This window comes from Dipodomys spectabilis, unplaced genomic scaffold (genome assembly GCF_019054845.1).
Source record: "Dipodomys spectabilis isolate Male_0828 unplaced genomic scaffold, ASM1905484v1 ptg000095l, whole genome shotgun sequence".
Classification (NCBI taxonomy): Eukaryota; Metazoa; Chordata; class Mammalia; order Rodentia; family Heteromyidae; genus Dipodomys; species Dipodomys spectabilis.
The window spans coordinates 48,115,623-48,141,291 of record NW_024870772.1 but is presented as its reverse complement, the minus strand read 5'-3'; the positions used below and the strand labels follow the sequence as shown (position 1 = coordinate 48,141,291).

General features: G+C 45.8%; 2 protein-coding genes across 2 annotated transcripts in view; one reads left to right on the top strand and one right to left on the bottom strand.

Moving 5' to 3' along the window:
- Positions 1–13,155, top strand: part of Veph1 (ventricular zone expressed PH domain containing 1) — a 118,179-nt gene extending 105,024 nt beyond the window's left edge. The window contains exons 13-14 of the mRNA XM_042685563.1: positions 6,796–6,932; positions 12,684–13,155. Coding sequence (XP_042541497.1) covers positions 6,796–6,932; positions 12,684–12,920 — 374 coding nt within the window. The 3' untranslated portion in view covers positions 12,921–13,155. The remainder of the gene's footprint in view (positions 1–6,795; positions 6,933–12,683) is intronic.
- Positions 13,156–23,687: 10,532 nt separating this feature from the next.
- Positions 23,688–25,409, bottom strand: LOC122112901 (sperm motility kinase 2B-like). Its single transcript, XM_042685850.1, has one exon. The coding sequence runs from the start codon at positions 25,407–25,409 to the stop codon at positions 23,688–23,690; it is 1,722 nt and encodes a 573-aa protein (XP_042541784.1).
- Positions 25,410–25,669: the final 260 nt, after the last annotated feature.

Sequence of the window (25,669 nt, the reverse complement as noted above, 5' to 3'; positions counted from 1 at the left end):
GGAAGGAACATTTATTCTCTCTTATTTGTGTTTCTCACAGTTAAATATAGACTGGGAACATACAGCAATAAAAAGCCAAACAAGGCCCGATATTTTATAGCAGAACATATTGAATCAAAATGTTTGGCCCTGAAAATCTCAGTGCGATGGATTTCTTTGCTCATTTCATTTTGCTACATGAAACTCATTTAGGTCCGAGGGAAATCCTATTTTCAACTCTTTTTTTTTTCTGCCCCTAAAAAAGAAAAAAAATATTCCCTGAGCTTATATTTGTTGTTGGTTTCATTTTATTTCTAAACATACAAATTATGCATTTACTCTGAATGAAAGCTCTTATATAATACTATGTCCATGTGTGCTTCTCTTTTTATATTTTCTTTTCTTTATTCTTTTTTTTTTTTTTTTCCGTAGAGCTTGATCTCTGGGCCTGGGTGTCTCTGAGTTCTTTTGCTCAGGCAAGCACTCTACTACTTTGAGCCACAGCGCCACTTCTAGTTTTCTGGTAGTTAATTGGAGATGAGTCTCACCAACTTTCCTGCCAGTGGCTTTGAGCTGAGATCCTCAGATATTAGCCTCCTGAGTAGCTAGGATTATAGGCGTGAGCCACCAACACCCAGTTTCACATGAATTTTTCATAGACATAGTATTTACATTCATGCTCTGTTTAAATCCTAAGTTCAACCAATCAAAACAGCAGAATGAACATTTTGTGTAGTGTGCACATTGAGCCTAGCACTACAGCCCATGTTTTATTGACACTGGGCATGGTCTTGTCTAATTGATGGTGTGTCTTCGCAGCATGACCTTTGGGGTAGAACTCTGAATGAGGTGCAGGGTCTCAGCTCTGAGAAGGATTCATCCTCTAAACAGAGACAGAGGGCATACAGGAAAGTATTCCGCATACCTCCTTGGCATGTCTTTAGCATGCAATAATTATTGGTTGAGTGAATGTAATACTTCTTTTTTTTTTTTTTTGGTTGGAATGGGGCTTGAACCCAGGGCCTGGGCACTGTCCCTGAGCTCTTTTGCTCAAGTGTAGCGGTCTATCACTTTGAGCCACAGCATCACTACCAGTTTTGAGTGGTTAATTGGAGATAAGAGTCTCACAGACTTTCCTGCCCAAGCTAGCTTTGAACTGCAATCCTCAGATCTCAGCCTCCTGAATAGATAGGATTACAGATGTGAACCACCAGCCGTTGGCTGAAAAATGTACAACATTTCTAAAAGGCAAAGTCAGCTATGCCTTGCCCATTGATGTGCATGCTTCAAGACTGCGATCACCAAATGGGGCACTGGGCCATACCCAGTCCATCATAAGCCCGCAAATAGAACCTGGAGCTGTTCCTCTTCGGGAGATTCACCCCATATGAAACCAAACCCCATATGAAACCGAAGGCCATCCCCAGCCTTAGCATCCCTCTCAGCCCCTCTCCCAGGCCAGAAGCCCACCAGCCCCTAGAGTCCAAGTAGGAGTAAACTCAACCACAAAAGGCTAGATACACTAGATTTGGCTGGGGATGTTTGTTGTTGTTTTATTTTAGGGATTGGCTAACCATGCAGTGGTTTTTCTCACATATTGGATGTTTCGAAGCCGACCAGCAGCTTCATAGTAGTAAGACCCTGGACATCAGCACCTATATCCAAACCCAGCCAATACTTCCTACAGTGCAGGAGGTCATAGGAATTGAGGTCACATCACTTAATCCCCGCCCCTTTGGTGGAATGCTGCCTGCTGTCTTCCCACCGGCTTCCCTGTCTACACACACAAAGTCACTGCGGGGCTGGGAATGTGGCTTAATGGTACAGTGCTTGCTGGCATGCATGAAGCCCTGGGTTTGATTCCTTAGTTCCACATAAACAGAAAAAAGCAGAAGTGGCACTGTCGCTCAAGTGTTAGAGTGCTAGCCTCGAGCAAAAGAAGCTCAGGCACAGGGCTCAGGCCCTGAGTTCAAGCCCAAGACTAGCAAAAAAAGAAAGAAAGAAAGGAGGGAGGGAGGGAGGAAGGGAAGGAAGAAAGGAAGAAAGGAAGGAAGGAAGGAAGGAAGGAAGGAAGGAAGGAAGGAAGGAAGGAAGGAAGAAAGGAAGGAAGGAAGGAAGGAAGGAAGGAAGGAAGGGTCACTGAGCAATATCTAATGATCAATGAAACTTCAGTGTGAATCCAGTCAGGGAAACCAAAGCAGCTCTGCTAGGATTAAAACTGCTCATTCTTCTAAACCATGATGCATCAGCTTTACAAGCATCTTCCCACTTTTTTTTTTTTTTGGTCTATGGGGCTTGAACTCTGGGCCTGAGCACTATCCCTTAGCTCTTCTGCTCAAGGCTAGCACTCTACCACTTCTGGTTTTCTGGTGGTTTATTGGAGATAAGAGTTTCATGGATTTTCCTGCCCGGGCTGGCTTTGAACCACAATCCTCAGATCTCAGCCTCCTGAGTAGCTACAGGCATGAGCCACCAGTGCCCGGCACATTTTTCTCACTCTCTTACCACTCTATTAACTCTACAGATGAGGGAACCAAACACAGAGAGATGAAGTTGTTCTCCCAAGGTTGCACAGAGACCGAGGGGTAGAACCAGGCTTTGAATCCACAGCCTCAACTTTCAAATTTTAGTCCAAATCCAAGGACATAGAATAGTGAAATTCCAAGAACAGTTATTCCATAACACTAATATACAATAAAGATCTAGGGGAATTCTAATTTGTTTTAATTTGCCAACCTCTTCAGTGGCTTATTTTACCAGAAGAGGAGGAAGCTCAATGTGGTAATGTGTGGGAAATTAGCACATGTGGCCAGGAGTTACAATAGAAACACTTCCAGTCCAATCACAGATTCACTTTTGGTAACCATTTGATAGAAGTACTTTTATATAATTTTACTAGACTAGAAAAGCCACAGGAATAACTCGGTCATCCTGGGAGAGTTGCCTGGCTACATTAATTTCAGATCTTCTGGCTCCAGATGTAAAACAAAATCAAGATTGAGCAACTGTGCTTAACAGAACACAGCTTCTTTCTGGAAATCCATGCAAATGCTGTGTATCAGCAGGAACTACACAGTGCATGTAATAGTAAGAGCTCATCAGCTGGACTGGTCTGGGATGCATCTGGTCTTCTATGTAGTCAGATGTTTTAGTAGGAGGAAGAACTCAGTCCTGACTTTCACTCTTGTTTCTCAAGATGTGTGGGAGGCTTTGCTTCTAACTCCCCACCCCCACCCCTGAAGGGGGCCAGGCAGAGTTCTGGCTTGGTGCTCAAGCTCCTCCAGGATGATCTCTCTCCAGTCCCTAGATATTTAGAGTTTGAATGCTACTGTCAGCAGAGGACCTCCTTGGGTTCTAAAGAAAACAGGAGAATTCTTTTCATACAACCTTTGTCCCTTGTCCTCTGCAGAAGTGATTTTGAGTATTTGTGCAGGAGTTTGCAGCCCCTGAAATCACATGGGCAAGGAGACATCACTTGGGAATGAAATCCGTATTCAGAAGGCCTTTATCGTAAAGAGGTTTTCTTCAGGCATTTGAGGGTCGCCTTTGATGGGCACTGTTCTCACAGGCAAGGGGATGTCCTGAAGATGGACATGTGACCTCTGACCTCTGAGAGGCCAGCCTCCCACCACAGAGAGCTCACGCCCGTGAATACCATACTTCTCCATTTATTTCCAATGGCAGCCTTCTACAACTGCTAAAGTAAGGCAAGAACCCCTGAAGTGAATGCAGGCAATGGTTGGTCTGTGGTGTGTCATCTTTCCTGTGAGAACACTGTCTCATCTGCTGAAAGTTAGAGAACAGAGACAATGAGGTGCTTCTCACAGAAACCACTTGTGGTCACATGTTCATATTCATACTGACTGCTAGTTTCTTCTGATCATATAAAACTGAACCCTAGTTTACAAGTCAGGCAAAGAGTCCATTTCTTGGGGACAATGTCACCCCTTCCCTTACCCTCTCCGAGTTTTCCCCTTCTACCCACAAGTTGTGTAGTTCATTTCCAACATAATATTCAGTGAGTATCACTGAGACAAGTACTGAGTACTGAGAGACAACTACCCTTTGTCTCTCCATTTCTGTGCCTCCCCTTACCCTCTTAAAGACAGCTAAATGAGCAAACAGAACAAAAAGAAAGGGAAACAAAAGCAGTACAAAAGAAAAAGCCTCGGGGCTGGGAAGGTGGCTCAGTGGTAGAGTGCTTACCTCGCATGCATGAGGCCTTGGGTTCGATTCCTTAGCACCACATAAGCAGAAAAAGCCAGAAGTGGTGCTATGGTTCAAGTGGTAGAGCACTAGACTTGAGCTGAAGAGTTGAGGGACAGTGCCCAGGCCCAGAGTTCAGGCCCCATGACTGACAAAAACAAAAAACAAACAACAACAAAAAACACCTCTTCGTTCCATATCTTGAAATTCACTTCAATAAGGATTATTTTGTATGATCAGATGCACATAAACATTGCGCCTTTCTGTTCCTCTCCTAAGAGTGTCCTCCGTTGGTCTCACTGTGTGTGAATGCCTAGAGACCTGTGTAATTTCTCATGTCCCAGTGTATTTTAGATGTAGAAAACCATGCATCATTTGTCTCTCTGAGTTTGGCTTGCTTCACTTAATATGATTTGTTCTAGGCCCATCCATCCATACAAATGACATAATATTATTCTTTCTAATGGCTATATAAAAATCCGCTATGTATAGGTACCACATTTTTTGGATCCACTTTATTGAATGGCATCTGGGCTACTTCCACAGCTTGGATATTGTGAATAGTACAACAATGAACATGACTGTCTTTACAGTATCTTGGCCTGTGATGTTCTGGGTAGATGACCAGCGGTGGTATGACTAAGTCATAAGGAAGATCTATGTGTATCTGCTATCCAGAGTGCTTGTACTAATTTGCATTCCCACCAACAGTGTGTAATAGATTCCTTTTTCTCCACATCCCTGCCAACATTTGTTACTGTTTGAATTCACAATGTTAGCCAATCTAAACAGTGTGAGATGAAATCTTGGGGTTGTTTTGATTTGTATTTCCTTTATGGCCAGAGATGGTGAACATTTCCTCATGTGTTTCTTTGCCAATTCTTACCTCTTCTGAGAAGTCTCTCCTTATCTCCTTTGCCCATGTAGTAATCCTAGCTACTCAGGAGATGAGATCTAAGGATCACAGTTCAAAGCTAGCCCAGGAAATTCCAGGAGATTCTTACCTCCATTTTACCACCAAAGACTAGAAGTGGAGCTGTGGCTCAAGTGCCAGCCTTGAGCAAGAAAAGCTGAGAACCAGGCCCCAAGTTAAGTCCAGGACCGGCTACATACATGCAAACAAATAAACAAAAGAAGTACAACTCAATTCCACTACAAGACTTGCATGAATGTTAAATAACCTTTGTTGGAGGAAGCCTCTGGGGACAATTCATTCCCTCCCAGTCTATGCCACAACCACAGCAGAAAAGAGGTGTTCCTCTGTATTTCAGATTCATGGTCCCCTTTGCTCCTTTCTAATCTCCTTCTAGAATACAGGAGCTGACACACAAGACAGGATCAGGTGAGTGCAGATTATCCATTAAAAAAAAAAGTCAAGGGCTGGGAAGGTGGCTCAGTGGTAGAGCACTAGCCTTGAGCTGAAGAGCTGAGGGACAGCACCCAGACCCAGAGTTCAGGCCCACAACTGGACTCAAAAAAAAAAGTCAATGCCATTATTTTGAAGGTGCTATGGTAATTGAACTTGTGTGTATATGTGCGTGTGTGTGTTTAAATCATTGCTCTACTCCAAATGGAGCTTTCTACTGAGCTCAGATGCCTTCATATAAGTTTAACTCTTACTAAGTATTGGTAGCTCACACCTACTGTAATCCTAGTTACTCAGGAGGCTGAGATCTGAGGATCACAGTTCAAAGCCAGCCCGGCAGGAAAATCCATAAAACTCTTATGTCCAATTAACCACCAGAAAACCAGAAGTGGCACTGTGGCCCAAGTGGTAGAGCACTAACCTTGAACTGAAGAGCTGAGGGCAGTGCCCAGGCCCAGAGTTCAAGCCCCATGACATACCAAAAGAAAAAAAAATTAAATCTTACAGAGTAGGTAAAAGAAATGAAATCCTTCCGCTCAGCATCTCATCTTCTGACACTGTAATGAGTCTTCTGATGGTATCACTGCGCTTTGCATTGAAGTAAGCCACAGGCAGCTGTGACTAGGAAAGAGAGGGAGGGGGAACAGAGCACCGAGCGCTGGGTGTGTTTGCCTTTCAGTGTTGAAGCTTTAGGAACCACTCTCTTAGAGTGTGGCCTGGTCTTTAAGTTGCCAAACAGCTGTATATGCTGAACCTGTGACTACTTGCAGAGCTGTCTTTCGAAGTAGTTTATATGTCACAAGCAATAGAACTGTGTTGTTTATTACTTAGTTACTAGGAAAATTAATAGTAGGAAGTGAGCTTTTGATAACTAAATCTTTTGTGCCAAAATTTCAAACTTGCGCTAATGGGATTTGTTTAAATCTACGGAACAGAATATGTTGGAGCAAGGCCGCCCCAAGACACAGAAAGCAGGGTGTCTGCAAGAACCCCTGCTAACCACAGGCTCAAGTGAGCTAAGTCCCTTCGGAAATCTCCCTGAGGGTTTTCAACACTTCCCACAATGTCCGTATCGGGCATTCTTTTAGGCAGAAAGAAGGAAAGGTTAGCTAAATTCACGATTTATTAGCCCACTTTTTCAATATGCTTGTGGGTTCTGGTTTACCATACCATTCCAACCTTTGATCACTTGCCAAATCAATAATGGGAAATAAACAGTTTGATCCTGTTGTCTTCTTCCGCAGTTGTAAATCAAGAAGGTCAGCCCCTCATGGAAGGAAAGCTTAAGGAAAAGCAGGTCAGATGGAAGTTCATCAGAAGGTGGAAAACGCGCTACTTTACACTGGCTGGGAACCAACTTCTGTTTCAAAAAGGGAAATCTGTAAGTTCCTCTGTTGTCTTTCAAGCTTGCATTTTTTCATTTTTTTTTTTTTATTGTTAAAGTGATGAATGCTTGCAGTTTTTAAGGTCTCATTTCCACCACCCAGCTAAGAGTTTTATATTGGGTTAATCCTCTGATGAAACGCTTTTCCTTTTCCACTCTCCTTTTCTTGCAGTATCATCTTGTGACAAATGTCCTTTTGTCTAGTCTCTGGATTCCTACATTATCTCGCTCATTGTCATTCTTCAGTTTTATATAGAGTCTTTATCTGATTGACTTGAGCATTAGAAATTGAACAGTAGAGCAATGACTTGGCCAGCTTGGCTCAAATACCAGGCATTCTGTTTTCTTATGGACCACCTACACGCAATTGTGACTTATAATATTAACTCTCATTTTTTAAAGTACTATAGGTTATATTTGGAAATGCAAGGCCAAAAAAAAAGAGAACAGTAGACAGGAAGGAAGGAATGAAGGTTGATTTGTTTAAAGTAACTTCTATAGTCAACAAAGCTCCATTTTTATTAGCATATATTAGTTGTACAAAAGAGTTTCATTGTGATCTTCTTGTATCTGCATATGAATACCCCCTAACAAATTCACCTCCACTTGCCCCCATAACAAATTCAGCCCTTCTGGCCCTCCTCCTTACCCCCCTCCCTGCTTCTTGAAATGTTTTCTATAGGTTTCTGCTTCTGTGCATACGTAGAGAGTAACAGAGTTCAATTTTGATTAGGAAAAATACTTGTCTTTCAATCATTTAAAGTTTGGTTCATAATTATTAAAGTAAATGCTAATTTAATTTTCACCCTGAACTAAGATGCTCAGTGAAATGTCTTAATTCTGAATTTTTCTGTGGGAAAATTTCCCCTAAAATAGCATTCCATTCCAGTCAACAATACCAAGTGATCCTTTTCCTCCTCTTTGGAACAGTTTTATTTATTATTCAACTCTACTAAGGCCAAATCAGGGGGAATAAGATCTTGACCAAATTCTTGGCTATTTTGACATTCGAGAATAATCACTTGCATTTATTCAATGTTTATTATGGTCTCGCTGATGGCCTCAAACTATCACTGTTATTACAGATGAGGAAGCTGAGGTTTAGGGACATGGCGTGGCTTGTTTAAGAGAGGAACCCATAACGCAAGGAAGGGTTGGACTGGAGCCACGCTCAGGTGAAGTGTTCCAACCCACGTTCTGAACTGAGGATTCTCTGTAACTTCCCCCACACTTAAAATGCAGAGCCTGTATTAGTCAAGAGCTGTATTAGTCAAGACATAGAACCGAAGGAATACCTGCATTCAGCATAAGTAATAACCGCAAAGGATCAATGGAGTAAAGGTAAGTGGGGAGTCTGATCATATGTACATGTATGGACACATCAGAATGAAAGCCCTTCGTGTAACTAATTGAGGCTAAAAATGATAGAAAAGAGGCTGGACACTGGTGGCTCATGTCTGTAACTCTAGCTACTCGGGAGGCTGAGATCTGAAGATCATGGTTTGTAGCTTGCCCAGGCAGAAAAGTCTGTGAGTCTCTTATCGTCAATATCACACACACACACACACACACACACACACACACACACACACACACACACACACACCAAAAGAGGTAGAGCTCAGGCCTTGAGCAAAAGAAGCTCAGGGACAGCACTTAGGCCCTGAGTTCAAGTCCCAAGACTGGCACAAAAACAAATAAATAAATAAAAGGGAAAGATAAGATGCACAGAGTACAGAAGGGACTTATATTAAGAATTGACTCACACAAGTATGGTGGCTACGAAGTTGCAAAGGGTGGAAGTTCCACAGGCCACCTGGGAGCTGGAGAGCCAGGTGAAATTCTGTCTACCATGTAAGACAGCCAGTGGTGTCAAAGGCCAAGGACTTAGGCCTAGGGGCAGGGAGGGGAGGGGCTGGTGAAGTTCAGAGTCTACAGGCCCAAGAACCAGCAGTTGCAATGCTGAGAGAGGGAAGACGTGCCACCTGCACCTTCTATGTCACCACGTCCCCATTGCTGAGGACAGCTCAGTTTCCCAGTCTACTGACAACGCAGTGCTAATCTCTTCTGTGAACACTTCGCAGACAGACTCAGACATGATGTTTTAATCACTATCTGCATACCTATTAGCCCAGTCAAGTGGACATAGGCACTTAACTACCACAAAAGCCAAATTATGAACTATTTTACTCAACAGGAATCTATTTCGTGTTTACTTGTTGAATGAAAATAAATATTTTGGTGACAATACACATTACTATCTTTGTGTGTGTGGCAGTGGTGGTAGTGTGTGTGTGTGTGTGTGTGTGTGTGCGCGCGCGTGTGTGCCAGAACTGAGGCTTGAACTCAGAGCCTTGCACTCTCCCTTAGCCTTTTCACTCAAAGTGGAGCTCTACCTCCTGAGCCACACCTCCAGCTCTGTTTTTTACTAGTTAATTGGAAATAAGAATTTCTGGGCTTTCTAACCTCAGCCTCCAGCTCTCAGCCTCCCAAGCAGCTAGGCTTACAGGTGTGAACTGTTGGCAGCAGGCTCAAATTGCTTTTTTGATTTAATTTTTTTTGATTTGTTATCACCAAGTGAGCTTTCTGTGCAGGAAGATCTTTAGAAATTCAGTTTAAGCAGTGATTGGAGATTTTTTTGGGGTGGGGTGGGGTCTAGTCATAGGGCCTGAACTCTGGGTCTGGGCGCTATCCCTCAGCTCTTCAGCTCAAAGCTAGCGCTCTACCACTTGAGCCACAGCGCCACTTCCAGCTTTTTTCTTTTTGCTTATGTGGTGCTAAGGAATCAAACCCAGGGCCTCATGCGTGCAAAGCAAGCACTCTACCACTGAGCCACCTTCCCAGCCCAATACTTAATTGGGTCTTTTGTTTGTTTGTTTGTTTTTTGGTTGGTCATGGGGCTTGAACTCTGAGCCTGAGCACTGTCCCTCAGCTCTTCAGCTCCAGGCGAGCGCTCTACCACTTGAGCCACAGCACCACTTCCTGATTGGAGATTTGAAGGAAAGACATTTTTGGCCTAGATTCACATTGAAGCAATTTTAAAGTGTTTAAAATGACCATCTGAATTTCCTGTTTTCCTCCAAAAGATTAGGGAGGGAAGGGGAGAGAACATGGTTTCTAAGACCCCTGATATAGAGCAGAATTCATTTGTAAGTGACCTGTGTGCCTCTCCCTTCAAAGCTTTCAAATAAGGCTTAGAGTAGAAGCTGTTTTCAAAGTAGCTAACTTGTTTGACATCTTTACCGGGGAATAATTGCTTGACATTCCAGAAATCTGACAGAACATGGGGCTCAAAGAGTGGGAAATAATATAATGTCGCACAAAAGCTGCAGCCCAGCGCCCCTACCCTCTGGGGACAAGGGCCAGCCAGTGGCCAGCAGGTCATGGAAAGCTCAGCTGCATATATGAATCTGTTCTTTAAATGAGGATGGTGTGTGCTTCAAAATGAAAACAGGCTGAACGATTACAGTATAATCCTTTACTTTTATATTCCTAATAAGGTCCTGACACCCCAACCAATGAGATGCATGACCTTCACCTCTGACAACTCCCATCTTAACTGTCCCCAGCTCCTCTTTAGTCACTACAGGAACTCCTCCTCATCAATCCCTAAGAGCTGTGACTTCTGTATTATGGACTAAGTCAGAGAAATGCGATCCTATTACCACCAGACATTTCATGTTAGGTTACTCGGGTGGTGTCTTGTGTAAACATCCTCCAACATCATCCTGTATATCCCCAAAAGAATCCTGAAGCATTCTTGAAATAGATACCTTTAGTTGCATTCACATATTTGTCATAAGCACTAGAAGAGTTTGACCTCTGTTGAATTGTAAATATTGACACTTCAACACAAAAGGAATGCATCTCTCCTTTACATGTAATTATTAGAATAAAATACAGCACTTTAATACCTAACACCACCCATTTTATTTATTTATTATTTTTCTGTGCTCATATTGGGGCTTGAACTGAGGATCCAGGCACTGTTCCTTAGCTCTTTTGCTCAAGATAGGCACTCTACTGCTTGAGCCACAACTCTACTTCTGGCTATTGGGTGGTTTATTAGATGTAAAAGTCTCACAGACTTTCCTGCCTGGGCTGGCTTTGAACCACAATCCTCAGAGCTCAAACTCCTGAGTAGCTAGGATTACAAGCATAAGCCACTGGCACCCAGCCCATCCATGTTTGTTTGTTTTTTAAATCTTTTTTGTTTTTTGGGTTTTTTTTGTCAGTCATGGGGCTTGAACTCAAGGCCTGGGAGCTGTCCCTGAACTCTTTTGCATAAGGCTAGCATTCTACCATTTTGAGCCATAGCACCACTTCTGGTTTTCTGGTGGTTAATTGGAGTTCAGAGTCTCACAGACTTTCCTACCCGGGGTGGCTTTGAACCACGATCTTCAGATTTCAGCCTCTCTAGTAGCTAGGATTACAGTCGTGAGCCACCAGTGTCTAGCTCATTTTATTTTATTTTTAATGTCCATAAATTAACTCTTCATTAGTAGAGATATCAACATTGCTTTTTATCCTTCTGTTCCTATTTCTGTTTTACCTCTCCATGACAACTTTATCCTGAAGGCCTGCCATCTTTCACTATAATAAAACCATGTACATAATTGAAAGTTAAGTGTTTTGAGTTATTGTGAGCATCAGTCCCTAAGGAATAAGATTTTTTCCAGCTCAGTTAGCTTTAAAACACATTATAGCATTTGTCTAAAAAAGACTAAATATAATAGCAAAGTTAAGAAATAACTATTGAGCATTATAATGGGAACATCTATTAATGAATTGCAAAGGATATTGAGCTTCCTGATTGACAGCTATTTCCTGGCACCAACAAGTTGAATTCCTTCTGGGGTCAGTGTTGCTGGGGGTTTTCTAAGCTGAAAAACGTGGTTGTAAGAGGGACTGTGGGCAAGAAGAACTAGAAGATTCTTGAACTAGAAGATTCTTTCTTCACTGACAGCATGTATCCAGGATCCTGAAGAGTAGAAATTGCTTTAGAGAAGTTTTTCATTACCTTAAAAAATCACTCCTGGTAGCTGGGAAGGTGGCTTAGTGGTAGAGTGCTTGCCTAGCATGCATGAAGCTCTGGGGTCAATTCCTCAGTACCACATAAACAGAAAAGTCCAGAAGTGGTGCTGTGGCTCAAGTGATGGAGCACTAGCCCAGAGCACAGAGAGGCTCAGGGACAGAGCCCAGGCCCTGAGTTCAAGCCTAGAACTGGCAAAAAAAAAAAAAAAAAATCACTCCTGGTGACAAACATGAGGGCATTAAACATTCCCTCTCTTAGCATTTGAGGACAAAGCATGCTTCCACAGAGCAGAGACTTCAAAAGAGTTTGATCTACTCAAACAAGAGAACTCTGTTTACTCAATTAACAAGTTGGGAAACCCCTTATCAGAGAGATAACAGAGAGAGGGAAAAATGCTGTGCCCCTCAGCCATCTGCAATTGAGTTAAGAATATTCTGAATTGTATGGCCGCCATTGCTCTATGAGTATAGTGCTAACAGCACATAATAGAATGAAGAGTCAGAGAACTGTGGTTCAGGAAATCCTGCCCAGCCACTTGGAAATAATGTCCACGGGCTGCCTGGTGCCTGCTGTAACACAGCCCCAGTCACCAAGTCCTTCTAGATTTCACAAGGCCTCAGCCTCCAACATAGCGAAGGGCAGCGGAAGGAACTGGCCCAGCAGGCTGGGCCCCCTCCGAGCCAGCTCATGTTCTTTCCTTCCCTTGCCTGCAGAGAGACGATGCTGATGATGCCCCAATAGAGCTCAGCAAAGTGCAGAGCGTGAAAGCCGTGGCAAAGACACGCAGGGACCGCGCTCTCCCTCGGGCCTTCGAGATCTTCACCGACACCAAAACCTACGTGTTCAAGGCCAAGGACGAGAAGAACGCAGAGGAGTGGCTGCAGTGCATCAACGTGGCGGTGGCGCAGGCCAGGGAGAGGGATAGCAGAGAAGTGACCACCTACCTGTAGCCAGGAGAGGGAGAGCAAAGACGTGACCTCCCACTGTAGCCTGCCGGGGTCAGGAAGCCAGAATGCCTGCAACTGACCACCACCGGCCCAACACAGCCAGATTCTAGCAAATTCCATGCCCCCAACCGCTACGCTGGCCACAGGACAGCTCTCTGAGCCGTCTGTGGAAGAGCAGCTGGGACCATCTCTGTAGTATGTGGTGGCCCAGAAGGGGCGAGTTTGGGGTGAAGGAACTTCTGCAGACGCACCACGAGAACCAGGAGATGGACTCTGATGAAAAGCAGTCCATCAAAGTGTTAAAGGGGGTGGGGGAGGGGGGAAGCTAGGCCCTGGTGGTTCACGCTTGTCATCCTAGCTATTCAAGAGGCTTGAGATCTGAGGATCACAGTTCAAAGCCAGCCAAGGCAGGAAAGTCCATGAGACTCTTGTCTCTAATTAAAGATCAAAAGGCCAGATGTGGAGCTGTAGCTCAAGTGGTAGAACACTGACCTTAGGCAAAAAGATTCAAGGACAAGCCGGGTGCCAATGTCACATGCCTGTAATCCTAGCTACTCAGGAGGCTGAGATCTGAGAATAGCAGTTCAAAGCCAGCCTGGGCAGGGAAAGTCCATGAGATTCTTATCTCCAATAAACCACTCAGAAGTGGCACTGTGGCTGAAGTGGTAGAGTGTTAGCCTTGAGCTGAACTGCTGAGGGACAGTGCCCAGGCCCAGAGTTCAAGCCCCACGACTGACCAAAAAAAGAAAGGTTCAAGGACAGCACCCAGGCCCTGAGTTCAAGCTCCAGGACCAACACACAGATAAGTAAATAAATAAGAACCTACCAGGAAATATCAAAACATTACATTGAATAATACCATTTAACTCACTTATAAGCATAGAATTACATCCATCTTCTTTTTACAAATAATGCTAATATGTGGTCAAATTGTTCTCAAATTAAGACACTTATGTATTTAAGTGGCTGTCTTTTAGAGTTGCTTATTTAACTGCCCAGGAAGCCACTATAAAATAAATAGAGCATAGAAAGCCTTTTTTTTCCCTCTTCCCTGAGCTTGAAGAGTGAGTTAACGGTGTGTGCATTTCTTCTTTTGATTCAACCTTGTAGTGTCTTCACATTGCCAGCATTTATGGTTTTGCCATTGCTTATGTATATAAACTTATTAAGGTGCTGCATCCAGGACTGTAAGACAGATTCCAGTAACCCAAACCTGGTATCGGGTCCAGCCCTGGGGGCAACAGTGGCCCCTAAGATTGTTTGCTTGTTTTAATTTTATTTTTGTCATGGGGCTTGAACCCAGGGCCTGGGCCCTGTCCCTGAGCTCTTTCACTCAAGGCTAGCACTCTACTACTTTGAGCCACAGCGCCACTTCCCATTTTCTGGTAGTGAGTTGGAGATACGAGTCTCACAGACTTTCTACATAGGGTTGACTTTGAACCTGGATCCTCAGATCTCAGCCTCCCTAGTAGCTAGGATTACAGCTGTAAGCCAAAAGCTTAAGCTTGTTTTTTAACCTAGGTGATATTACAAAGGAGACAAGATCATCCCTTCCCATGATCATAGTGACAAATGTGAAAAGATTCTTTTGGATGAAGTTAAGACCCTGATCAGTTAGCTTAGAATTAACCATAGAGATGTGGTGGAAAGGCCTGACCTAATCAGGTAAGTTCCTTAGAAGAGAGTGAATGAGCCAAGGACTTTCCTCTAGCCTGGACTGAGCTTGGCACACCAGTGTTGCCATGTGACCTGGCAGCCGGCTGTGAACCTGTAGGAGAGCCCTTGCCCACAGCACCTAGGTGTGCCTTAAGGAGTGCACAGCCCAGCTCACAAAAATGCTGAGCGAGTAAACATGAACTGTTCTAAAATGCTAATTTGTTGGCAGTTTTAGCAAGTATTTCAGCATAATAGGACAAAGTAGGGAAAATAGAAGAAGAAAGGGAAAGAGAAACATTTCCCTCCCCGTGTGGAAATGGGAGGTAAAGTCTTCCTCTGGAGCCAGGGGTCAGCTGCTGCCTTCCTAGCTTCTCCAGAGGCTCAGAATTAGAGGAACATAATTCAAAGTCAGCCTGGGCAGAAAAAAATCCACAAAATTCCATCTCCAAATAACCGGCAAAAAGCCAGGCTGGAGATATGGCCCAAGTGGTAGAGCACCAGCTGAACAAGGTGAGTTAAGCTAACACCCTGAGTTCAAGCCCCATGGTAGCAAAGAAAATTTTTCTTTTTAAAAAATAATTTTTAATACCAGTAATTAATATTTTAATGGAAAACCTTACCTGACTGGACAGAGGATAATTATTTCCTTGACATTTACTTACTATCCAGTTTAGTGTAGAATCCCTGAGGAAGATTACAAACAGCCGACACCCTGACTCCCCCGCTTACTGACTGGGAGAAGGACTATAAGAGAGGTCATGTTTGAGAAACACACTTAAATCAATTGTAACTTAGGGAGTGTAAGTGTACTACGAGTCACGGATGTCAGCACACAATGGAAATAGAGTTCTAGAGGGCAAAATTGGAATACATAGGTAGCTGCTAAACGTCTGCAGCTAGATGAAATCACCTAAAAAGAATAAGAAACAAGCCAGGCACCAATGGCTTGCACCTGTAATCCTAGCTAGTTAGGAAGCTGAGATCTGAGGATCATGGTTCCAAGACACCCCAGGGAAGTCTGTGAGACTCTTCTCTCCAATTAACCACCTAAAAACCAAAGTGGTGCTGCGGCTTCAAGTAGTAGAGCACTAGCCTTGAGCAAAAATGCTCAAGGAAAGCACGTAATCTCTGAGTTCAAGCCCATGATCACCAACAACAACCACAAAAAAAAAAAAAGAATAAGAAACACAAGGATTCGTGGGACCTCTTAGTACAGCCGCATTTAAGCAAAGGCAGGCTGGATGGGCTGGGTAGTGCTCATCTGTAGCCCAGGAAACATGACACAAAAACCAGATTACACAGGATTTGGGGCAGGTGGGGGGAGGGGGAGTCAATGATTTGAAATTATGAAGAGTAATAACTCAAGACAAAGCTTGACTTTCACAATTAGGACGCAAGTTAAATTTCAGAATACTGGAGAATTCATGAGAGGCGAGGAACTAAAGCCTTATAATTGGACTGGCTTTTCAAAAAAAAAAAAAAGCCTGAGATGAAAAAGGTAGCATGAGAATATGTTTTCTTGTTTGCTTTTTAGCATGTCTTAAGGGAAGTGAGAAAGGTAAAAGTAAAGCTAGGAAGGGAGCAACACAGAGAAAGAGAAAAATAACTTTGTTCCTGACTGGGGATATAGCTAACATGGTTGAGTGCCTGCCTGGCATCTGCAAGGCCCTGAGTTCAAACCTTAGTTCCACCAAAAGAGAGAGAGAGAGAGAGAGCACAGAGGAGTCTGTCCCCTCCCCAGCCACCCTGGCTCTGCGATCTCTCCCGCCTGCCATGGTGGTAAAGCCAGCCCAGGGCCTGGCTCTGGGACCTCTAGAACTGAGCTGTTTAAACTCCTCTCATTCACAAAGGTAGCCAGCCTCCACTTTTTCACTCTAGTATGGGAGAGACTTACACAAGCAGTGGAGAGCCGTGAGATCATCAAATAGTCGCAGAGGCTCGGGTGGCATTGCAACTGTTATTAAGTTTAAGAGCCAACAATGAGCTCAAGCCTTTTAGGAGAACACAGTACACAAGAGCATGTTGTTAAAAAATAAAAATTGGTTAATTGCAGATTCTTTTCCCACTGAATGCCTGGCCCAAGAAAAGAAAAACTCTACCAGCTCAATCTGAGGGGGAAAGAATTTACTTTTATCATTTATTACAAAATCTTTGTGAGGGGCTGGGAAGGTGGCTCAGTGGTAGAGCGCTTGCCTTGCATGCATGAGGCCCTGGGTTCGATTCCTCAGCACCACATAAGCAAAAAGAAAAAAGCCGGAAGTGGCGCTGTGGCTCAAGTGGTACAGTGCTAGCCTTGAGCTGAAGAGCTGAGGGATAGTGCCCAGGCCCAGAGTTCAGGCCCCACGACCGGATCCCCCCCCCAAAAAAAAAAAAAAATCTTTGTGATTTAGTTCATCAAACGCCTATAATGACATCATGGTTCTCCATGCCTCTGGACATGATCTAAGGAGAAACAAATATAAGTATACTTAATGCCCTTCGTGGCTTTACTCCCTGATCCATTCCAAACGCAAGTTGATTTTCCTGGGCTCAGGAGTTTCAGGGTCCAGCTTCTAGTGGGAGTTTTAAGGGCCCCAGCTTCCAGTGGGAGTTTCAAAGGCCCCAGCTTCCAGTGGGAGTTTCAAAGGCCCCAGCTTCCAGTGGGAGTTTCAAAGGCCCCAGCTTCCAGTGGGAGTTTCAAGAGCCTCAGCTTCCACTGGGCTTTCCTGGCCCTTCCACCCAATGCCATGGGCTCACCACAGACTGACTGGACCTTCCCCGGGAGCGGCCATTCTTGTGCAAACACACTGATGCCTTAAAAAATGTTGGCTTGAATAAAATCTTTATCATGAAAAGAAATTCACACGGCCTTCACGTGTATTTCATTTTGATTCTTTTTCCCCAAATAACCTTGGAAGCATAGACGTGTAGGTGTAAAGATCTTAACTGGCTGTTTTTTAAGAACCTCGAATTTGGTAAATAATAATAGCTGGGCACCAGTGGCTCACCTGTAATCCTAGCTACTCAGGAGTCTAAGATCTAAGGATGGCGGTTCAAAGCCAAGCCAGGCAGGAAAGTCCATGAGACTTATCTCCAGTGAATCACCAAAAAAACAAAAGTGATGCTATGGCTCAAAGTGGTAGAGTGCTAGCCTTTAGCAAAAAAGTTCAGGGACTGCACCCAGGGCCTGAGTTCAAGCCCCAGGACCACCACCAACAACAACTAATAATAACAACAACAAGAACAATGCTCAATGCTTTTCTTCTTTCCTTCCTTCCTTCCTTTCTTTTTTTTTTTTTTTTTTTTTTTTGGTCAGTCATGAGTTCAAGACCCACCGCCAACAACAACAACGAAAAAAGACCCTCAGAATCGTTGGTACAGGACGAGGCACGTGTGCTCCTGTAAAGCCTGCAGTTAGAGACAGGGCTGGGAGAGAAGCTCAGCACAACCCCAGTCCAAAAGTCAGTCCAAAAAAAGTCAATAGGCCTACCACCTGACCCAGAAATCTCCCAAAGATTTGGAGGCCAGTATTTCACAATCAAATATTTGGGATAAAAGTTCATGTGTGTACATGTCCCCATGTTCATGATGGTGCTATTCACGACAGTCAAGGCATGGAGTCAACCCGAATGTCCATTGATTGACCTAAGAAAGAAAACATGTTCACACACAGTGTGGCGCAAAATTCAGCCTCTTTGTGGAGGGATGTTCTCGTTTGGAACACCACCATGTGTGCAGCTGGGGAACATAAAATAGAGCTGGGCAGGGGAGGAGGAGCGCGCGCGTGCGCGCGCGCACACACACACACACACACACACACACACACACACACGGAAGCAACTGAACTCAGAGCCGATGGTAGAAAAATGGCCATCAGAGGCTGAGGAAGGAACCAAATGGGAAGATTGTCACCAAAGTGAGCAAAGCCTCCATTAGATGAGAGAAAGAAGTTGGTGACTGAGCGTTTGGCTCTGTTTTGATTGGCTTGGACACCCACGCACAGCGTGGAGAACACCATTAGTAATGATGTGCTGAACGTTCAGAATCATCCAGGAGCAAACCCCGGGCATTCTCATCACAAATATGAGTGATGGCCACGTTAATTCACTTGATTTAATCATTCCATCTTGTGTTCATAAATCATCATCACTGGGTATCCCATAAATATATACAAGTATAATTTATCAATTTGTAACTTTAAAAAAGAATGAAGGGCCCAGGGACAAAGCAAAGGCAGAGGAGGAATAGAGAGACTCAGAGAAGAAAAAGTCCAAAAGTCAGTCCAAAAGTCCAAAAGGAGACCCCCTACATGTGTTGGGGAGAATATAAATCGTATAGCCATATGGGAAACCGCAAAAAAAGTCAGTAGGCTTACCACCTGACTTAGCAAGTGGGCACCGGGTTGCTGCCAGCAGAGTTACAGAGAAATCTGGGAGAAACAGAAGCACACTGGGGGAGGAGGGAGGGGGCATTGTGCCCATTGCGAAGATTAACAGGCATAAGGCAAGAAGAAAGCAAGAACAGAGAATTAATTCTTGACCAGGAGTTGCAAAATCCACTCCCAACATTTATAACCAACATGATCATATCAAAAGCTAAAACATTGTTATTAGAAAAATAAGGCTTTTGAGAGATGAGAGATTGCTTTGAATTCCAAGGTCCAATGCTCATCAGTGCCACAGTCCCAGGTTGTACTATAGATAGTGGAGCTGGAAAATGCTCAGGTGATGTGTATCCATTTTGCCACACTTTCCCAAGACCAGAGGGAAAGGCATTGGTTGGAGGAAAAAAGATAATTAATGAGAGAAAGAGGTGGGGGGAGGGAGGGAGGGAGAGCCAGACACTGGTAGCATATGCATGTAATCCTAGCAATCTGAGGATTGCAGTTCAAAGCCAGCCCAGGCAGTAGTCTAAGAGACTCTCATCTTCAATAAACTACTCAGAAAAATCCGGAAGTGGCTCTGTGGCTCGAGTGGTAGAGTGCTAGCCTTGTACAAAAGAAGCTCAGGGACAGCGCCCAGGCCCTGAGTGCAAGCCCCAGGACCAGCACAGAAAAAGAGCAAGAAAATGAGCAAATGAACACAAAGCAAAGCATCACACTGTACCTCATGAGTATGCACAAACACAACAAGAAGCTGTTCTGAATTCCTGAGAAAAGAGCTCCGTAACCGGGTCTCTGGTGCTGGAGCCAGGGCTCCAGAGGAAGCCCGCGTTGGTGTTTAGAAGAATCTGAGCGCAGAACCAACACTGCCTCCCCCAGAGGTACAACACAGAGAGACCGGACATCAGCCTCAGCCTAGACATGACCATGACAGGCTGCTGCCGTGGGCAGTGAGCCTCAGCACAGCACCCTAAGACCTAGCACCTCAGCACAGCACCCTGACCCAGCACCCAGTACCTCGGCACAATGTCCTGAGACCAGCACCCAGCACCTCAGCACAGCACCCTGAGACCCAGCACCCAGCACCTCAGAGTAGAAGAGGGAGGCAGTCAGAGTCACAGGCATGCCCTTGGAAAGAGGTTGAATGAGCCAAGATGGAACCCGGGGCAGGGGCATAAATCATGACAATAATAATACCACCTTCTAGGTGCCAGCCACTCTCCTTCCAGGCATTAGATGAGTCCCTATCTGGCTTTGTCCCAGACAGCTGTGGTCAATGGGACACAGACATGCCCTGACTGTCCCCAATGGACACCAAGGCCCTGAGCTGTCCCTAGATGGACACCAAGGCCCAGAGCTGTCCCTGGATGGACTCTGAAGCCCAGAGCTGTCCCCAGATGGACACCAAGGCCCAGAGCTGTCCCCAGATGGACACCAAGGCCCAGAGCTGTGCCCGGATGGACACCAAGACCCTGACTGTCCCCAATGGACACCAAGGCCCTGAGCTGGTGGCCCGAGCTCAGCGACAGGTTTGCTCGCTTGAGCTTCATGCTGTCACCTCTGTGTTTGTTAAGCATTCTGGACCCAGACTAACACTGACTGGGTGAATTCTCACCTAGGGGCTTTGATGACTGTCATTGTTCTCTAATAAGAGTTTGCAGAGGTCAGACCTAGAGGCCAGTCACCTGGCGCCTGAGGGGGGAAAAACAGAAGGAAGGTGGTGGAAAACAAGAAGGCGAGAACTAGGAACTATGTGAACTCAAGCTGACCTAGAGCGGCAGAGCTGAGGACTTTGAGAGAGCCGTCCATCACATCATTGCCACTGCCCAGTTGTGGCCGGCAAAGATAAAAACAGAACATAAGCAAAAAAAAAAAATACTTGTTGGCCGGATGTGCTCATGGCTCACCTGTAATCCTAGATACACTGGTGGCTGAGATCTGAAGATCAAGGTTCAAAGCCAGACAGGGCAGGAAAGTGTGTGAGCCTCTTATCTCCAATTAGCTACCAAAAAGACTGGATGTGGAGTTAAAGCCTCAAGCACTAAGCTAAGGGACAGTGCCCAGGCCCTGAGTTCAAGCTTCAGTTCTTGAAAACATACACACACACACACACAGCACTTGTAAGTTCAGGACGATGAGAAAAGGAAGTTACACTCAGGGAAATTCTCTTATTTCCTGGAGTCCCAAACATCACCAGCCCTGGGAATTCCTGCCCCAGCCCACACAGTGAGCACATTCAAAGAGGTCAAAACAAAGGGACAGTTTCTAAAGATAAAATGACAAGGATAACCTCATACCTTTTGAGACAATAATGACAAGGGTGGTGGCAGTTTGAGATGGCATAAAGAGGAAGTGCTCCCTATGGGCTTCTCCAGGGGACGTGGTGCAAGGCAAGAGTCTTGTGGAGCTAGTGGCGCCCATCAGGAAGCCCACTGGGACAACTATAACTTCCCGGTTGGTTGGTTGGTTCAAGGTGGAAACAAGTAACTTCATTTTGATTACCATGCTGTCAACTATGGAGTTCAGAAAAGAAAGTGTTTTGGAGGAGGGCTAGGCCTGCTAAAATTGGGAGCACTAAGTTTGAGGTACCCAGGGTGCTCCCCTGTGTGTGGCTGGTATCTGGGGATGCGTTTGGAAGCGTGGGCATGATAGACTGCTGCAGCTCAGAGGTAAAGCAAGATGAGGATGAGCCAGACCTCGGGCAGAACCACCCAGGAAGGGAAAAGGCCTCTCTCCTCTCAGCCCCACCTGCTTTCCTCTGTTGTTCCCGGTACTCTGAAGGATGATTCCGGTTTTTATACAAAAACACAGAGCACTTTCTAAAAAGCAGTGTCATCTTCGTGACCCCGAGGACCCAGAAATATAGAGCAGACAATCATCTCCACTCAAAGTCAAGGGCAATGAAACACAAGTTTCTCAGGCCTTCATCTAAAGGCCATTCAACAGCCAGAAACTTCCAAAAAAATAAACTTGCTTGAGGACAAACTGGGGTTGACAAAAATTCACATAAATCCAATTACATGTGTTAGCCAAGGAAGCCTCCTCCCTCAGCCTCCTCCCTCATAGCTTAACAGCTATGTCATAAAGGCAGCAAATAATCAGCCCCTTTGGGATAGCCAGCACTTCTCACTTCCTCTCACCTGGTGAGATGGGGTCTTGCCAGTCTGCGTAAGGGCAATAAACCTTTCCTTTGTTATTCCTACCTCGATGTCCTAGTGGTTTTCTGGAGTGTTTTGTTTTTTTCACTTACAGCATAGTGAGCTTGTCAAGCTCACTGTTTCTTAAATCTTGTCAAAGCCAAGGACATTCCAAAAGGCACCATTTCCACACATTCATTATGTTTTGAACAGTTACTAGATATTGAAGCATGTTAATGTTAATTAATCCTAAGGCTTGAAATTGGATTGAAATTACAATGACAGACCATTAGGCATGCCCCAGGAATAACAGCTTATTAAGTTGATGAGAACCACAGGAACAACCTTAGAAACCGTATCCAAAGTAGGAAGTCTGAAGTGTGTGACCTGTAAGGTTATAGGCGAGGAAAGAACACGCAAGAGGAGGTGTAAAGGTGAATAAAAGAAAATTTTATTGGGGGCTGAGAAGGTGGCTCAGCGGTAGAGCGCTTGCCTTGTATGCATGAGGCTCTGGGTTCGATTCCTCAGCACCACATAAGAAAAAAAAAAATCCAGAAGTGGCGCTGTGGCTCAAGTGGTAGCATGCTAGCCTTGAGCTGAAGAGCTGAGGGACAGTGCCCAGGTCCAGAGTTCAGGCCCCACGACCAGACCCAAAAAAAAATTTATTGGGGTACACTCCCAGGTGAACTCCCTGGTCAGGGTCAGAAGGGGTTAGCAAACCGTTTAGTCAGTAGGGACTTGCAGCAGGTGACAAGTGTGAGTGGTTTCAGGCAGGTGCCGCCAGGACAGGATCAGAAGGTTCTCGGACCGTAGGGATCAGAGGGGGCAGACCATTTAGTCTTACAGCAGGTGACACGTGTGAGTGGTTTCAGGCCGGTGCCGCCAGGACAAGTTCGGAAGGGTCTCGGACCATAGGGATCAGAGGGGACTCAGACCGTTTAGACAGCAAGGGCTTACAGCAGGTGACAAGTGTGAGTGGTTTCAGGCCGGTGCCGCCTGGGCAGGATCAGAAGGGTCTAGGACCGTAGGGATCAGAGGGGGTCTCAGACCATTTAGTCAGCAGGAACTTGCAGCAGGTGACAAGTGTGAGTGGTTTCAGGCAGGTGCCGCCTGGGCAGGATCAGGAGGGTCTCGGACCGTAGGGATCAGAGGGGGTCTCAGACCGTTTATTCAGCAGGAACTTGCAGCAGGTGTCAAGTGTGAGTGGTTTCAGGCTGGTGCCGCCAGGACAGCTGGTGTTTCTGGCGGCTGACACGAGTGTGGGTGGTAGCAGCCTAGGGAAGCCCGTTCACAGGCAAGTTCAGCTTGTCTTGAAGGCCGGAGCAGCGTGGTAATCGTTTCTTCTTCCACTTGAGCTGCAGGAAGAAAGGAAACGCAGGGACTGAATTGCAGCGGACAATACTTGATAGGTCACCATCCCTTCCTTCTGAAATGCTATCCCCTTTACACACCCTCCTTCTCCCCCTCCCCCCTCCCTCTTTTAATATCCCCACCCCACTCCCAGACAGAGGACCACACACCAGGGGTGACGAGCCACAAGGATTTCCTCCACCTACGCCCAGAGCCCAGCGTGCAGCGTCCACCCACCTTGTTTCCAGATTGAGAGGCTGCTTCCTCCTACTGCTGCTGCTGCTGCCGGCAGCAGCAGCATAGCTTCTCCAGACAGCTTAACACGTTCTTTCTGAGCCGCTTCCAAAGGGTCTGTCTTCCATTCACTGCAGGAGCCGGGGGAGGAGAGTCACTGACCTCTGTCTTTGCCTCCGTCTTCGCCTCCGTCTGTGCCTCGGTCTTCGCCTCTGTGCAGAGATTCTTCTCAATGGTCGTTTCTGCCGGTGGTGCTTCTGAGGGCAGCTGGATGACCTCCTCTACGTCCTCAGGGGCCTTGGCATCGGCTGCTTCTGGACTCAGGGTGGCGGAGCTGATGTCCTCCCGCTTCTCCCGCTGCTTGGCCCGGGTCCACGTGTTGTATAGGATGTGGGGGAGGGAATCGGCTCTGCTGACCGCCGGCGTCTCAGGGGTTGGGCCGGTGGGGAGGGTGGGAGTTGCTCCTGCTGCTGCTGCAGCGGGAGGGAAGGACTTTCTGCCCTCCGTTACCCACTCCGTGCCGGTCATGCAGGGGCTGCAGAGAAGGCAGGGAAGGCATATGGAGGCACTGCTTTTTCTGCGGCCGTCCTCCTCCTCGTCCAGCTGGTCGACCGGCACAGGGCGCCGGTGGCGCGCCGGAGCGCTGGCCCTCTTGATGTGAAGGGGCAGGGCTCCCGGGAATGCAGGGGAGGGGCAGGGTGGACGCAAGGGGAGCAGGCGCTTCATCAGGCGGGTGAGATTACGGCCCTTGTCCTGCTGGCCCTGCAGAATGCGGTAGGTTCCCATCGCTGCGTTGAACTTCCTACCTGACAGGGCTGCCTGCACATCTGCCGGGTCAAAGCCCAAATATATGGCCATGACATATAAGATGGTAGGGTCCGGCTTGTTCGGCGTCCTCTCTTTGAGGGATGGGGAGGTGGACCCCATCGGTCTGAGCCAGGGGTGTCGCATTATCTGCTTCACCAAGGGCCTCTTCTTCGGATCCTCCGTCAAGAGATAAGCTAACATTCCGCAGAGTTCCGGGGAAAAAGATTTTCGGAGTTCAAATCTGCCGCCCAGGACCTGCTTCCTGAGCACAACCCAGGACCTGCCTGTGAATGGCACGTTGCCCATGACCATATAGTACAATACCACCCCCAAACACCAGACATCCACCTTGGGGCCCTGGTGGTGCTGCTGCTTGAACATTTCAGGGGCCCAATAGGCCATGGTCCCGTACTCTCCCTCCAGCTCCTGCCCAGGCTGGAACCTCACACTGAAGCCAAAGTCACCCAACTTTGCTGTGCCCTTGCTGTCAAATATGATGTTGTCTGGTTTGATGTCCCGATGTGAGATCCCATTGTCATGGCAGTACTTGATTGCTCTCAAGACCTGCCTGAACACCTGTCTGGCCTCCTCTTCCCTCATCCTCTGTACCTTCTTCAAGTGGTCTGCCAAGTCTCCTCCATCCAAATATTCCATCACCAGGTAAATACGTTCCTCTGACTCCACCACCTCGAAAAGCCTAATGATGTTTGGATGGTCCACCGTCTTCAGAATGTCCAATTCATTGGCAAAAAAGGAGCTATCCCTCTTATCGAGGACTTTTACAGCCACCAGAGAATCAGTGGGCAAGTGCCTGGCCAACTTGACTGGGGCACAGCCTCCCTCACGAATGGTCCTTAGCAGTTGATAGTGAGCCTTGAAGAGCTCATTCTTCACGGAGATGGCCTCCAGGCTCTGCCAAGATTTTGCCTCTCTACGCTTACTAGCCATCCTAACACAGCACCCTAGTGATACTGTCTAGGGACAAGATCAATGAAACCAAATACAGTCAAATATAACAATGAACAATGAAGCAAAATAGAATGAATTATAACTATAATGAACACTAAAATGTAAATATATAATAACAATGATAAAATGTAACTATCTAATGACTAATAAAACGATCTACTATGTAAATATAGAAGGAATGGATAACACTAATGAACAAGATGCCTAAATGCTCATGTAAAATGAGAAAAAGAAAAGAA